At 33.6% G+C, this 13,124-nt stretch overlaps 1 protein-coding gene across 5 annotated transcripts in view; it reads left to right on the forward strand.

Moving 5' to 3' along the window:
• The window catches only part of NKAIN2 (sodium/potassium transporting ATPase interacting 2), a 965,996-nt gene that overhangs the window by 517,403 nt on the left and 435,469 nt on the right, over positions 1 to 13,124 (forward strand). For all 5 annotated transcript variants that reach the window (XM_073893867.1, XM_025865124.2, XM_073893866.1 and 2 more), the window contains one exon: positions 8,799 to 8,879. In XM_073893867.1, the coding sequence (XP_073749968.1) occupies positions 8,799 to 8,879 (81 nt within the window). The remainder of the gene's footprint in view (positions 1 to 8,798; positions 8,880 to 13,124) is intronic.

Consider the following 13,124-nt stretch of genomic DNA (forward strand, 5'->3'; position numbering starts at 1 on the left):
TTCCTTCCTTCCTTCCTTCCTTCCTTCCTTCCTTCCTTCCTTCCTTCTTTCCTTCCTTCCTTCCTTCCTTCCTTCTTGTTGGCTACATAAAGTGATATTAGTGGGTTTCAGAGATTAGGATGTCAGTACCTTTGGGAGGGCTATTTCTCAGTCTGCCATCTTATATGTGGGGAGCAGAGGAGCAGCAAAGTAATGAAATACAGTGTTACATGTATGGTATAACAATTTTCAAATTCACATGATACTAGTTTTTTTTTAAAATACATTATAATATCATTTGACTTGATCTTCAAACACCAGAACACCAGACCTAGAAGCAATTTCATATACTTTAAGTATTATTGGGCTAGTCCAAGAAACTTCAGCACAGGGCAAACCACTCTTACTAGAGTTAACTATGATTTCTAAAACCAATGAGATCAGTATATTTGACTTTTTAATTATTCACTGACTAGCAAAAATACTGTTTTTGATGTCACTTTTAAACACAAGTGGTGATGATTATGTGACAATGAAACAGAAATTGCCTTTTTAATAGTTTGAGGGAAGACTTTTTTCTCATCACTTATCACTTTATAATCTATGTATTGTGCATCAACATCTAAAAACCCTGCTTGACAAATAAATATCATTAAATAAAATCACTGTTTGATTCTTAAACTGTATAAATTTCAGATTTTAAAACTGTAGATTGTTATATTAGCTCTCACTAGTTTTGTTATATTAGCTATTCAAATCTCTTTTTTGCATACATCAGTTAGAATGTTCCTATATAATTTGATTTATTTTTATTCAATATCGAAATTCCTTTCAAAGGAACTCTCCTAGTTTTAGGGCTGTAGAGCTATAAATATCTCTGTGTGAAATATTTTCAATGAGTTAAAATTCATGGTATACTGATGTCTTCATGCTAAATGAGTATTATTGTTTTTTTCAATCAAAGAGAATTACTTTCTACTTTTTGCTTCAAGAAGAATAGAATACCTTTGGGGATACTGCTTTTATTTGGAGTTGCATAAAACTTAATAGTCATGTTTATATGTTCATTAAAATAATGCCCGTTGAGGGCGCCTGGGTGGCTCAGTTGGTTAAGCGGCTGCCTTCGGCTTAGGTCATGATCCCAGGGTCCCAGGATCGAGCCCCACATCGGGCTCCCTGCTCAGCAGGGAGTCTGCTTCTCCCTCTGACCCTCTCCCTTCTGCTCTTTCTCTCTCTCAAATAAATGAATAAAATCTTTTAAAAAAAATAATAATGCCCGTTGGATATTCTAACATTTATAGTCTGTCTTAGAAATAGTCTGTGTAAGCAAAATATTTTCAGGTATGATTTAATATGTCAAACTAAACATTTTAAGGAAAATTCAGATTTGTAGCAATTGATCAAAATAGAACAATAAGAGAAGCACAAAAAAGTTAATAGATAATTAGTTGAATAACTCATAGTTTATCATTGAATTGACATGAGTGTTGCAGAATACTCAAGGTGACTATTTAATCAAGTGGCAAAAAAATCTAGTAACCCAATAAAGAACAAGTTTCCTATTTAATTTAAACATATATGATACCAGTGATTATATCTAAGTATGGTATTTTCCAAATTTCTCTTTTTGATATTCAAATAGTAAGTATTTTCTACAATAAGAAATTTCTTGTAATTGGGAAAAAAAGAATAATAAATCTTATTTTAAAATGAACTAAAAGTCATGCAGTCTTTAAAATATCTAAGTAAATATAAAATCACAAGGAAGTTTAATCATATGATAACAGCATTGGTAAAAAATGAGAAGGTAGAAACCTGCCTTCCTTTATGATCTTCAACATGATGTCTGATTAGAATTGGATTTCTATCCAGTTCTGGCTAATTAACTGATCAGAGCCTTCATCCCTGGTCAAACAGGAAGTTGTAATAACATTGTATTTTTATGTAGGTATTTCTCTTAAGGGACAAGTTTTTATAGTATGGCATAGATACAACAGGATTTTTGAGTTAAGAGACGGAACTTAAATCATAAAGCAGCCTGTCCCTGGTCATAAAATGATCAAGAATTAGGAAATAAGTTCCTTTCTGTGGGCCACTTTTGCTCTTTTTTTTTAATCATAACAATGGATGAGGAATTGATGAGAATGCCTGAGCAGATTGTGATACTGCTGTTGAAGGTGATAAAATTAAGCTAAAATGTAATTAACTTTGAACAAAAGATGAATATAGTCTAACTATTTTGACCAAGGATATTTGTTTTATGAATGTACATTTATATTTATTAAAACACCAGATTATTAATAATTCTAAACCCTTGCTTAAAGAAGTTGTTTTTAAGGTATGATTTACTAATATAATTCTTCTTAAGAATGCTCCTAACACAGTTTACTAGAATGGATTACACTATTCCTTTTCTGTTAGCAACACCATATCAGTAATGTTGGTGAGCTGATAGTTTTGCTTTGTACTAAAAGTAATCATTCCTGAAAACATTCCTATAGATCACATCAATTGCATGTCAGTGATAAATAAAAATCATTTTAGGGGATTGACTTTGTTATATCCTTGTAATGTTTCTCTACAGCATCTGTTATAGTCACTTGCATCCAGCTGGTGCTTGTGAAATGTTAACTGATTCACTGGCCCAACTCCTTTTCTAATTAAGTATTTAGGGCATCATGTGGCCAGTGATTGAACTGCATTACCCTCTTTCATCTTCTAATTGTTACAGTAATATTACTGAATAATAATTTTCTAAATTGTAATTTTTAAGAGAAAGTCACTAATATAATTTAGTCCATTCATATATATTTATATATGTTTGCGTTAGCATTTTCTCTCCCTCTCCCTCTTTTTCTCCCTCCCTCCTCATATCTCTATCCCTGTCTATCCATCTATCCATCTATCTATCTATCCATCTATCTATAATCTATCATCTGTCTATCCATCTATCCATCTATCTATCCATCCATCTATCCATCTATCTATCTATCTATCATTTATCTACACACACACACACACACACACACTCTAGCAGCTATTTTTGTGGTAAACAAAAAAGATAGTCTCTGCCCTGATGTAGTTTACAGTCCAATTGTAACCTGAATATATTGGAGGAAGGGAGAGGAAAGAACGAAAACAATGAAATAGTTTGCAAGAAGGATGCCCTTCGAGGGTCCAAGCAAAATTACTTTCATGCATAACATTTTAAAAAGTATAAGTTATAGTGAAACATAATTAGAAATGTATTAGAATGTATTACATAATGAAAATATAGTTATTTTTCAATATTTCACCCAGTAACATTGTGCATGAGAAATCTTCTACTATCAAAAAATGCCTAAATAAACATAGAAACATGTTCTTCGAAAAATTTGATTAGTATCTACTAATATAGTATTCCAATATGTTTTATTCTCCCCAGACATCCAAAAAAAAAAAAGAAATAAGAAATTAGAAAGCCAGAAAAATCATGAATTTAAACCCCCTTTCAAAGAATGCTTGCTTTAATGGGAAACTCTTTTTTTTCCTGAAATTGATTTTAGAATCATTGTGAATTAGTAAGAAAGTAAGAAACTCCATTTGTCTTAATAACCTCTCTTCCAGAATTTTTGTAGAAAAAAAGTTATTTTGCAAATACAGTGCGTTAAAGATTCCAATTTTCCTCAAAATAATTTATAATTTGAATATAATTCAAATAAGGATAAAAAAGTTGTATCTGTGTATGTGTGTGTACATGAAACTTGAGAAACTAATGCTAAAATTCATGTTTTGTGTATGTTAAATATACTTTATAATTCAAAAAATACAGACTTTAGGAAGCTTTATCATAAGAGAGAGGTAGAAAAGCAATGGCAGTGTCATTAAGGTGCAAATCATTATTTTCCAATAAAATGTTTACCAGCCTTCTCGTCTGAGGCTCTACCTTGCTAATTATTATGTAACCATGGCCTGTAATAGCACCGTGTCTGTGGATCTGGCCAATATTCTGGCCTGTCATGACTGACAGCCTTAACTAATTTTTATCTTATGCAGCTAATTTCATTTCATCATTAGAGCCACAAATACAAGAGGGAAACCATGATGATTCAATTACTTTTCAGCTGATAATTTTTACCATTTAGTTGGAGACTCAAGTTAAATCAGCCTCTCCAATGGTCCATTTAGTGTTACAGAAATCAGCCTTTAAAAAATGAATTTCATCATACAATAGGATTTCTCTATCACCACAGTTATCTCATAGTTGTTTGGTTTTTTTAACCTGAAACATAAAATACCAGAATTCTTTTTCACAGAAAAAAGAGAGGCTAAAGAAAAATTTGTTTTATAGCAAATAACTACAAGGAAGGTGATATCTGGAAATTGTGATACTTTGTTATCCTGTTAGGTTATCTCTCCTGGGCAGGACATCGTTTTCAATTATATTCAAACTGAGAATTGTCAGTTATATCACATCAACTGTAGCTGTAGCAACTGGGAAGAAGTTAGTACAGATATTCATACTCTTAAATAATTATGATGAGTAATTTTAAGAAGCGTGAAAGATAGGGTTTAATGGACAAAAAATCACTCACAGGCCAGATTACAAGGGAATGCAAAATCTATATTTAAGAAACTAGGCAAAATTCATTTGGGGATGATTTGATTTAGGCAAATGCCAGCTACTAAAATGAGAGAAGCAAGTATGAAAAATAAATAAAAAGAGGAGAATGAAGGAAAGGGGATACAAGTTAAATGAGAGAAAGTTAATGAATAAAGTTAAATGAGATAAAGCCTGGCTTTTGGGAAATGCAAGAATTACCCCCTTAGCATGTGTGGGTTTCTGTGTTTATTAAAGGTATCACACCAGTAAAGGTGATAATTCTCTTTTGTAAATCTTTAATGATGTAGAGTCCATTGTGAGGCCAACTGGTTTGTAGTGAAGTACAGGATGAAATGAAAATTATGCAAGTAAATTGCAAAGATATGGAAAGAATATTTGTTATGTTCATTCTGGACATATCCTTCTAAATTACTCTGGGAGAAAAGGGATAAAAAGAAGAACAAAATAGGTGCCTGGGTGGCTCAGTTGCTTAAGCATCGGACTCTTGATTTTGGCTCAGGTCATGATCTCAGGGTCCTAGTATCGGGCCCCATGTGGGATTCCATGCTCAGCAGGAAGAGATTCTCTTTATCTCCCTCTCCCTCTGGCCCCCCCGTTTTCCCTCTCTCTCAAATAAATAAATAAATCTTTAAAAAAAGTTATTACTAATAAACATGAATAAAAAAAGCAGCTCATAAAGCAAGATACAGAAGGCCTTATAATTATGTAGGGTGCTGAGTCAGAAATAGTATAGTTTTAATGAAATTAAATGAAGAAAGATTTGTTTCATAAAATGCCATGATCTATCAACATTGGCATTAATGTATCCAAAAAGAACATTCTAGAGAAGAATATGTGGCATTCAGGGAAACAGGTCTAGATTGCAAGTTCAATTAGATAAAAGAATGTTTTACATTAATGTGAAAAGTGTATTTTTAGTATCCTAAGGAGATAAAATTTGGGGATTACTGCTATATTATTTAAACCAGAAGTGGTGATATAATCATAATAAAATGGCAGGAGGTAGTAAGAACTCAAATACTGACTATTTTCAAGCACTCTGTCATTCCATCTTTATATAAACTATGTGTGTTTGCTCCTGTTACTAAGGCTATTTTATGTTTGAGGAAACTAAAGTGTAGTGAGACCATCTGGCATGAAAATAGCCACAGAGCTCCCAAGTGACTAGAGCTTGACCTTAGGTCTCAAGTTCTTAATCTCTATGTGCTATTCATTTGCTTGTGACCCATTATCTCACCTATCCTTCATAAAATTATTGATTTTGGACTGAAATATAAATTTTTCAGCTTATTTTTTTAACCAAGCTAAGTATAATTTAGATCTGCACATACACATTAAGGTAAGTAAGTGTAGATGATGTCTAAATGTATCTGGATGAAAAGTCCAATTCCTATTATATATTCAATATCTAATATTGAAATAGTGCCTATGACATGTATACCTCAAGGATGCAGATAACCTTTTCAGCATTTAAGGAGCTTAAAATATAATTTCGATTGTGAAAATGAAAAACTACAACATTGATATTCTTTTTTTTTTTAAAGATTTTATTTATTTATTTGACAGAGACACACACACAGCTAGAGAGGGAACACAAGCCGGGGGAGCGGCAGGCAGAGGGGAAGGGAGAAGCAGGCTCCCCGCTGAGCAGGGAGCCCGATGCGGGGCTCGATCCCCGGACCCTGGGACCATGACCTGAGCCAAAGGCAGACGCTTAATGACTGAGCCACCCAGGTGCCCCTAATTGTGCTACTTTGGCTTTTAAAAAATAGTGCTTATTTGGCTTCCCATCATAAATAAGGTGGGAAAAGTGTATCACCATGAACAAAGGATAGGATAAAACATTTCAGTCAGGGCCCCTGGGTGGCTCAATCGTTAAGCGTCTGCTTTCGGCTCAGGTCATGATCCCAGGGTCCTGGGATCAAGCCCCACATCGGGCTCCCTGCTCGGCGGGGGGCCTACTTCTCCCTCTCCCCCTCCCCCTGCTGTGTTCCTGCTCTCACTCTCTCTCTGTGTCAAATAAAGAAAACCTTTAAAAAAAAAAAAAACCTTCAGTCAGTCACTCTTTTATTCTTTTATAAAGTCACTTAAACCAAGCCACTGGAAACTATAAACACTTTTAATTCTTAACCTGTTACCTTTAAAGTATGACCCAACACTTCATTATATTTCTAAAACTTAGATCCAAATCTGTCAAAGAGTCAAATAAATCTAGATTTTTAGTTGTTTTTTTAAATTGTAAGATGAATATACACTTTGCAATACTGTGCAAACTTAAATATTCATTGGATCTCTGTTTTATAACTAACATTCCTAGTTGCAGCCTGTCTAGGTTTCTGACCCTATATCCAGTCCCCAGCCCTTACCTCAAACAGAACTCTCAAGCTCCTTCTTATGTCTTGGACCATTTAGTTTATTGCTCTTACTTTATTCTCACTGAACAATATACATATTCAGCAGTAAGGTAAATCCATCATCTGGAAAACAGCTGAGTCACTATTTATTATTACATAAACTCATCATGTAGGACCCTTACTCTTCACACTACATATGTGATCATAGTATTCTCATTAAAACCAGGTCTGGGACAGGAGAATGGGTTCTCCATCTGAAAATAGTAAAATTTGCTCTGTATTATTCCTCATTTGTTCATTTATTTGCAAAATACTTTCTGAAGTCTGTTTTGTACAAAGTTAACAATTTAGGGATATAAACATACATTTTAAAAAGCCCCTTTTCTCAAGGAGTTTATGATTGGACATTGGAGGAAAATATACAAATAATTAGATATAAGACATTTGGAATCAAATTAAGGGAAGCAAGAGCTCATTGGAGCACTAAGCACTACTCATTGGGCTAAGTCAATTCTGACTGGTTATCACTCAGGAAGCGATATTTAAATTGAGCTTTGGTGAAAAACCAAAATATTGATAGGTGGTAAAGGAGTACCTAGGGAAGAGAAAAATTATTAAAGGATAGAGGAATAATATACAAAATGGTACAGAGGTAAGAAATAGCTTTCTGTGTCGGCTCAACAGCAAGTAATCTGATGTGCCTGTAATCCCTAATGACATAAGAGATGAATTGAAACACGTGTCTGAAAAAATAACATGTACAAGATCATGGAGGTTCTTGAACTATGAAATAAAAATTTTGGATTGCACCATGTACAGGATGGGAGCTATTGGAATTTATTTAGCAGAGAAATGACATGATATCTTCTTGTCTTATTTTATAGAGTTCACACCTGATGTTTTCTTTGTTTTCAGCACTTTCCATCAGAGCCCTTATAACCTCCATACTTTTATTTGGTAAAGTCCACAAAATAGCTTGCTTCACCTCTATGGAAGGTATTTCATCTCTTCTGTTAAGCTTTGCAGGACTTTTTCTCAGGATAGTTTATATACTTCTCCCATATTCCTTCCTTGTGCTCAACTAACCTTTTTATGATTCTTGCATAATAATAATCTCTTCTTACCTGTCTCTGTCACTTGACTTGAATTCAGGGAGAATTTATGTTTGGTCTTTGTATTTTCAGTGTCCTTCTAGCCTGTTGCCCTCTAAATGCTTAATATATTTTAGTTGGCCAAATGCTGAGAACTATATCTTGGTAAGAAAAATTTGTCATAAGTGATGAAAACACACTGAATAGCCAACCGTGTAAAATCAGAGATAATAACTCAATGGTCACTGTAATGGGAGATCATGAGAGAATAAAAGAAGAAGGTGAAGAGAGACAGGAAACGAAGACACCAGAGAACTAAAGCTGGTTAGATACGACTGAGGCATGGGGACTGATTTGAAGATGACACCAGATAACTTGGAGAAAGATTGTATGTCATCAAGCATGGGGTTGATTTTGCTAAAGGAAGATATGAGTCTCTTTTGGATGATTTTTATTTGATGTATCTGTTGGTGTATCCAATTTTATTAGATATCTGGGAAACATAATCATCCCCACTTAAAACATAAATGTGGGCTACTATAAAAGTCTAAAAGTTATCCCTAAGCAAGTTTGGGCTATAATGAGACCATAACAGTGAGAAAAAAATCAACAGAGAGAAAAATGTGCACCTCAGCCTGTTCCTTAGAAATAATGTCTAATATTTTCCACTAATCTTAAGATTTGGGTGTTCAAAAGTTTGAGTTCCATTTAAATCTTACTCAGCTGATTCCAAGTTAATTTTCTGTTACTTCTCTCTTGCTTTTTCTACAGTATGCTGTCTGGCTAGTCCTCTGGGTTACCTGGAATGTGTTTGTTATCTGCTTCTATTTGGAGGCTGGAGACCTCTCAAAGGTAATTTGCCATCTGATTTGCCTGAGTCATCAGTAGTGTGTTAACAAGCAGAGTTTCACCCTCTCTTGTCACTTAGATGCACCTCAAATGAAGGTAAATTGAAAGATGTCCTCACCTATACATCTGCTTTTCTACCATCAAAGATATGTTTTAGTTTGTCACAAAACGTGCTTTTATTATTTTTAAGCAAAACTAGTATGAAATCATGATCATTACAGTGACCATGCTGTGTATTTTTAAAGCATTGACTGATGAGAGATTTCTGAAGCAGAACAGGAATTTTTTCATTTTGAAAAATTTGAAGGTTTTTGAAGTTACTTAGTTTGCTTATTACTGTCCTAGAGGTTTTCCTGTTTGGACCCAAATAGCAATGCAATAATTCAAACAATTAATGGATTTTAGTTGAATAAAATTGTTACCAGAGGGATATAATTAATTGTATGAATGAATAAAGTCTAGGAAAGACAACATACTTTTTTGCATAGTTTTTTTTTTATTTTGTGCTATCCTCATGTTTGCTTGTGTATGTATATTACTGTTATATTTCTAACAGGAATGCTTTTGCTATTGAAATAATGTAGTTTTTAGATCTCTAAAAACAGCATCCTTCTTCTATTGGAATGCAATTACCAGCAAATAAGCCAAATGAGATAGTTTTTCAAAGTAGTAGTAAATCCTTCTTAAGATACTTGGGAGAGTTGCAAACTTATGCTTCTTCATATTAACTTTTAAAGACAGATTTTAAAATGTTCTATACCCTTTCCTTATTAGAGCACAAAAACCCTGCAAAGATGTTGACATTTTTTAAAACTCAGAGATGATAGCCTGCTTTAAAAGGTAAAAAGAGCTGAAAAGTTGCCAGGAAATACCCTTGTAAGGGCTTTATATTTTAGAGGGTGGGAGATGGGGGTAGCGATAATACACATTTGTAATCTAGCATATAGGAGCTGCACAAAGCACTCTGAGCATTTTCAAGAAAGTTTATTATTTAACTGTGATGTGGCTTTATAACTAGTATAAATAATCTTGATTATTTTGTTGAATGGCAAATGATGAAGGATAAAATAAGAGGTGACATTACGGTATGAGATAGAACCAAAGCTTCTGGAACCTGTGCTTTTATGATCAGATTTTGGGCGCGTCCTCACTGTGGCCTTCTGCAAAATCTGCGCTGGTAGATGGCATTTCTGTGATTCTTGCCAGGCATTGTCTTCCACATTCTTGGCAGCAGGCAATCCTTTCCCGAAGAAACCGTGACCAATGAAAAGAAATTGTTCAGGTGAGCATCAGAAGGACACAGACAAGATATCTGCTTAAAACTCACACCTCCTCTGTCCTGGAAAAGCATACCTGCTTCCCCAGTTGATACATCCCTGCAGTTCTATAATCTACTTTGTTCAAAGAAATTCCATACTAGAATGATTTTTAATGATATTTTTTATTTTAAATAATCACCCTAAAAACTGGAAGGCATGTATTCAGATATATTGCCTGAGTAAAATAATCTAGCAGATCAGAGTTGTAAATTATATATATATATATATATATATATATATAAAGAAGGAGAGAGGGAGATTTGAGCCAAGCTGGCTGCAGAAATGTTCTGTAATTGTGCTCGCTTCACCACGTGATCACTGCAGGCACAGAATAAAGCTTGTGATCTCCTGACCTCCGACATGGACATTGAATCGACAGTGAAGGCACATCCTAAAACATTGTAGTTCAAGACAGTTGCAACCCAAATGACTAAGAATTCTGCTAATGCACATAGGCAGGTAGTGTCTATCCCTTGGAAATGAAGTAGTTAATATTCCCTTTTTCTTTTCATCTTATAAACCAAGGCAAGACTCTACAGAGCACATGAAAATTTAATAATTTCCTTTTAACAAATAATCTAAAGGAAAACCATAAAGGGCAAAGTTATATAGTTATCTGTACTGAATTTTTTCCTCCCTTTGCTACTCAAAAGGTTTGAGAAAGGTGTATTTATACCATTTAATTCTTTAGCTTCTGCAACTGCCTCACATTCTTCAAGTAATGCAGCGCCAGAAGGAAGCAATGGTGATTGAAAAATGTACAGATATATGAAAACTCAAAAATGGGACTCCTGAAACTGTTGATAATACTTAGATTACAGAATATAAACTGTTTTTCCCTCACTCCACCAAAAAAATAAATAAAAAGTTTGACCATAGAAGTGGGCCAGTTTGTTTGAGGCTGAGGGAGAAATACTGGGAAATAAATTCTGTAGTCTTTATAAGTGAAAGAAGTGTGTTTATTTCTATAAAACATTTTGTAAATAGGTGATTTCTTCATAATGGAGATATCTAGGCAAGAAGTGATAAAAAGTGGCCAAATATTAAGGCACGTTTTATCACCTATTAGAGTTCAGAATTTTGTGTTGTCATTTCCCACAGTATCTTCTCTGCTAAACTATATGCCATGTACTTTGGAGCGATCCAGAAATTAGAGTCATTAACCAACCTGGTGTATATATTCAGTGATGAAATGGCTTAATCACAAGAACGTGACACACAGACCTGGCCTGTTTGATCTTCAGTTCCCTTAGTACTTATAGTTATATAGGTAATATATATATTTTGTTCATCAAAAATTCTGTGTAAACCCAACACTATTATTAAACTATCTATTAGTATATTTTAATTATTATTCTCATGAGACCTAAGGGAAAATAAAACTAATCAACCAGAGAAACTGCTTTTTAAGAATTTTGTCTCAGTGAAATTGACAAAGTAATGAGAATTAGTGTAAAACAGTACATAATATGATAGCAACAAATAAACATTTATATTGCATGATAATTATTTCTACCTTATTTACATTAATTATTTGGATACTGGTGTTATAACTAAATATCCTAAAACATCCTACAGTGTGTTACTTCCTGGGTTGATATTTTAATAGATGTTCTGTTAAGAAAACAGAGATGACATTAGTTTGCAACCCAAAGTGTCTGCGAAATATGTAGGCAATTGCCTTTGAACATTAAATGTGACTTGGACTATTGGATTAATAGTCTTGTGAACTCCTCATGTAAATAGTCTTCTTGTTGCGTTGTATTATTGTGGGCAGTTGTGATTCTCTTGCTCACATATCAAATAGAGAGAAATGGGAATTAATCCCAGCTATCAACTGAGTCGACTTATTTTGAAAAGAGAAGAGATCTGCTATTTGTTCTGTAGTCTAGATTTTGAACTTCAAAGTGCATAGCAATTAGAAGGAAAACACATGTAATATGGCAATTCACCTATTAGGTTCAGCACCTGGGAAAATGAAATTTATGAAATAAGTTTTGAATAGTAATACACAGGGGAAATACATAGTGGTCTTCAGGTTATCTGTAAAAATCTGTATCCTATTGGATGTGATACAATTGTAAATTATTCTGAAGCTGAAATTATATTCTAACACTTTTATTTATATGACTATTTTGAGCTCTTAGTTTCTACTTTTGTAATTTATGCAGCAACATTAGAGAATGATGCACCTGTCTTTAGAAATAAATTTACAGAGCCTAAAGGAGTAACAAAGGGTTTGATTTACAGTTCACACAACCCAATTTGTTTGTGTTTAACCCTTTGAGAATCGGGATGCAGATACATGTCTCTCAGTCTTCATTATATTATCAGAAACTTATCTAGTTAAACATAGCCTAAAGCAATTAATGCTGTGTATGTTTCAGAATGAACACATTTAATAGCAACTTTTGGAAAGCGGTGATATTTTAATAATTTTGATAGTCGCTTCTAAGATCTGATATAAATTTTCATTTTAATAATTTGAGATTAAAAAGCCATGTAAGAATGTGGGCTATCTAAGCTTTGGGGAATAAAATTGCACTCTTTCAAATGTAAGAGACAAGAAGAAGATAAAACCTGTCACACACTATAGGCAATAGGAAATAAATCCTTAAAACCAGATGTAAAGTACTGTGTAGAAAAAAAAAATGTACTATTGCAACAATCCCAGTTTTATTCCTTCTATAAAAAAGTTATTCATTTAAAGAGGTATCTGATATTTGGATATTTTCTGCTCAATGATATCAGTGCTTGTATCAAATTTTGCTTTTATGATTTCATACAGAAAAAGATGGTTTGGAGAGAAATCTGCTATAATCCTTTTTAATTCAATTAGCGGTGTTCTTCAAGAAGTAAAAATATCTGTGCAATTATTCATAAAAAAGAACACCTCGGCGTGTGGGTGGCTCAGTTGTTAAGCGTCTGC

Source organism: Callorhinus ursinus, unplaced genomic scaffold (assembly GCF_003265705.2).
Source record: "Callorhinus ursinus isolate GAN/ISIS: 27379988/994484 unplaced genomic scaffold, GSC_fseal_2.0 scaffold6, whole genome shotgun sequence".
NCBI lineage: Eukaryota > Metazoa > Chordata > Mammalia > Carnivora > Otariidae > Callorhinus > Callorhinus ursinus.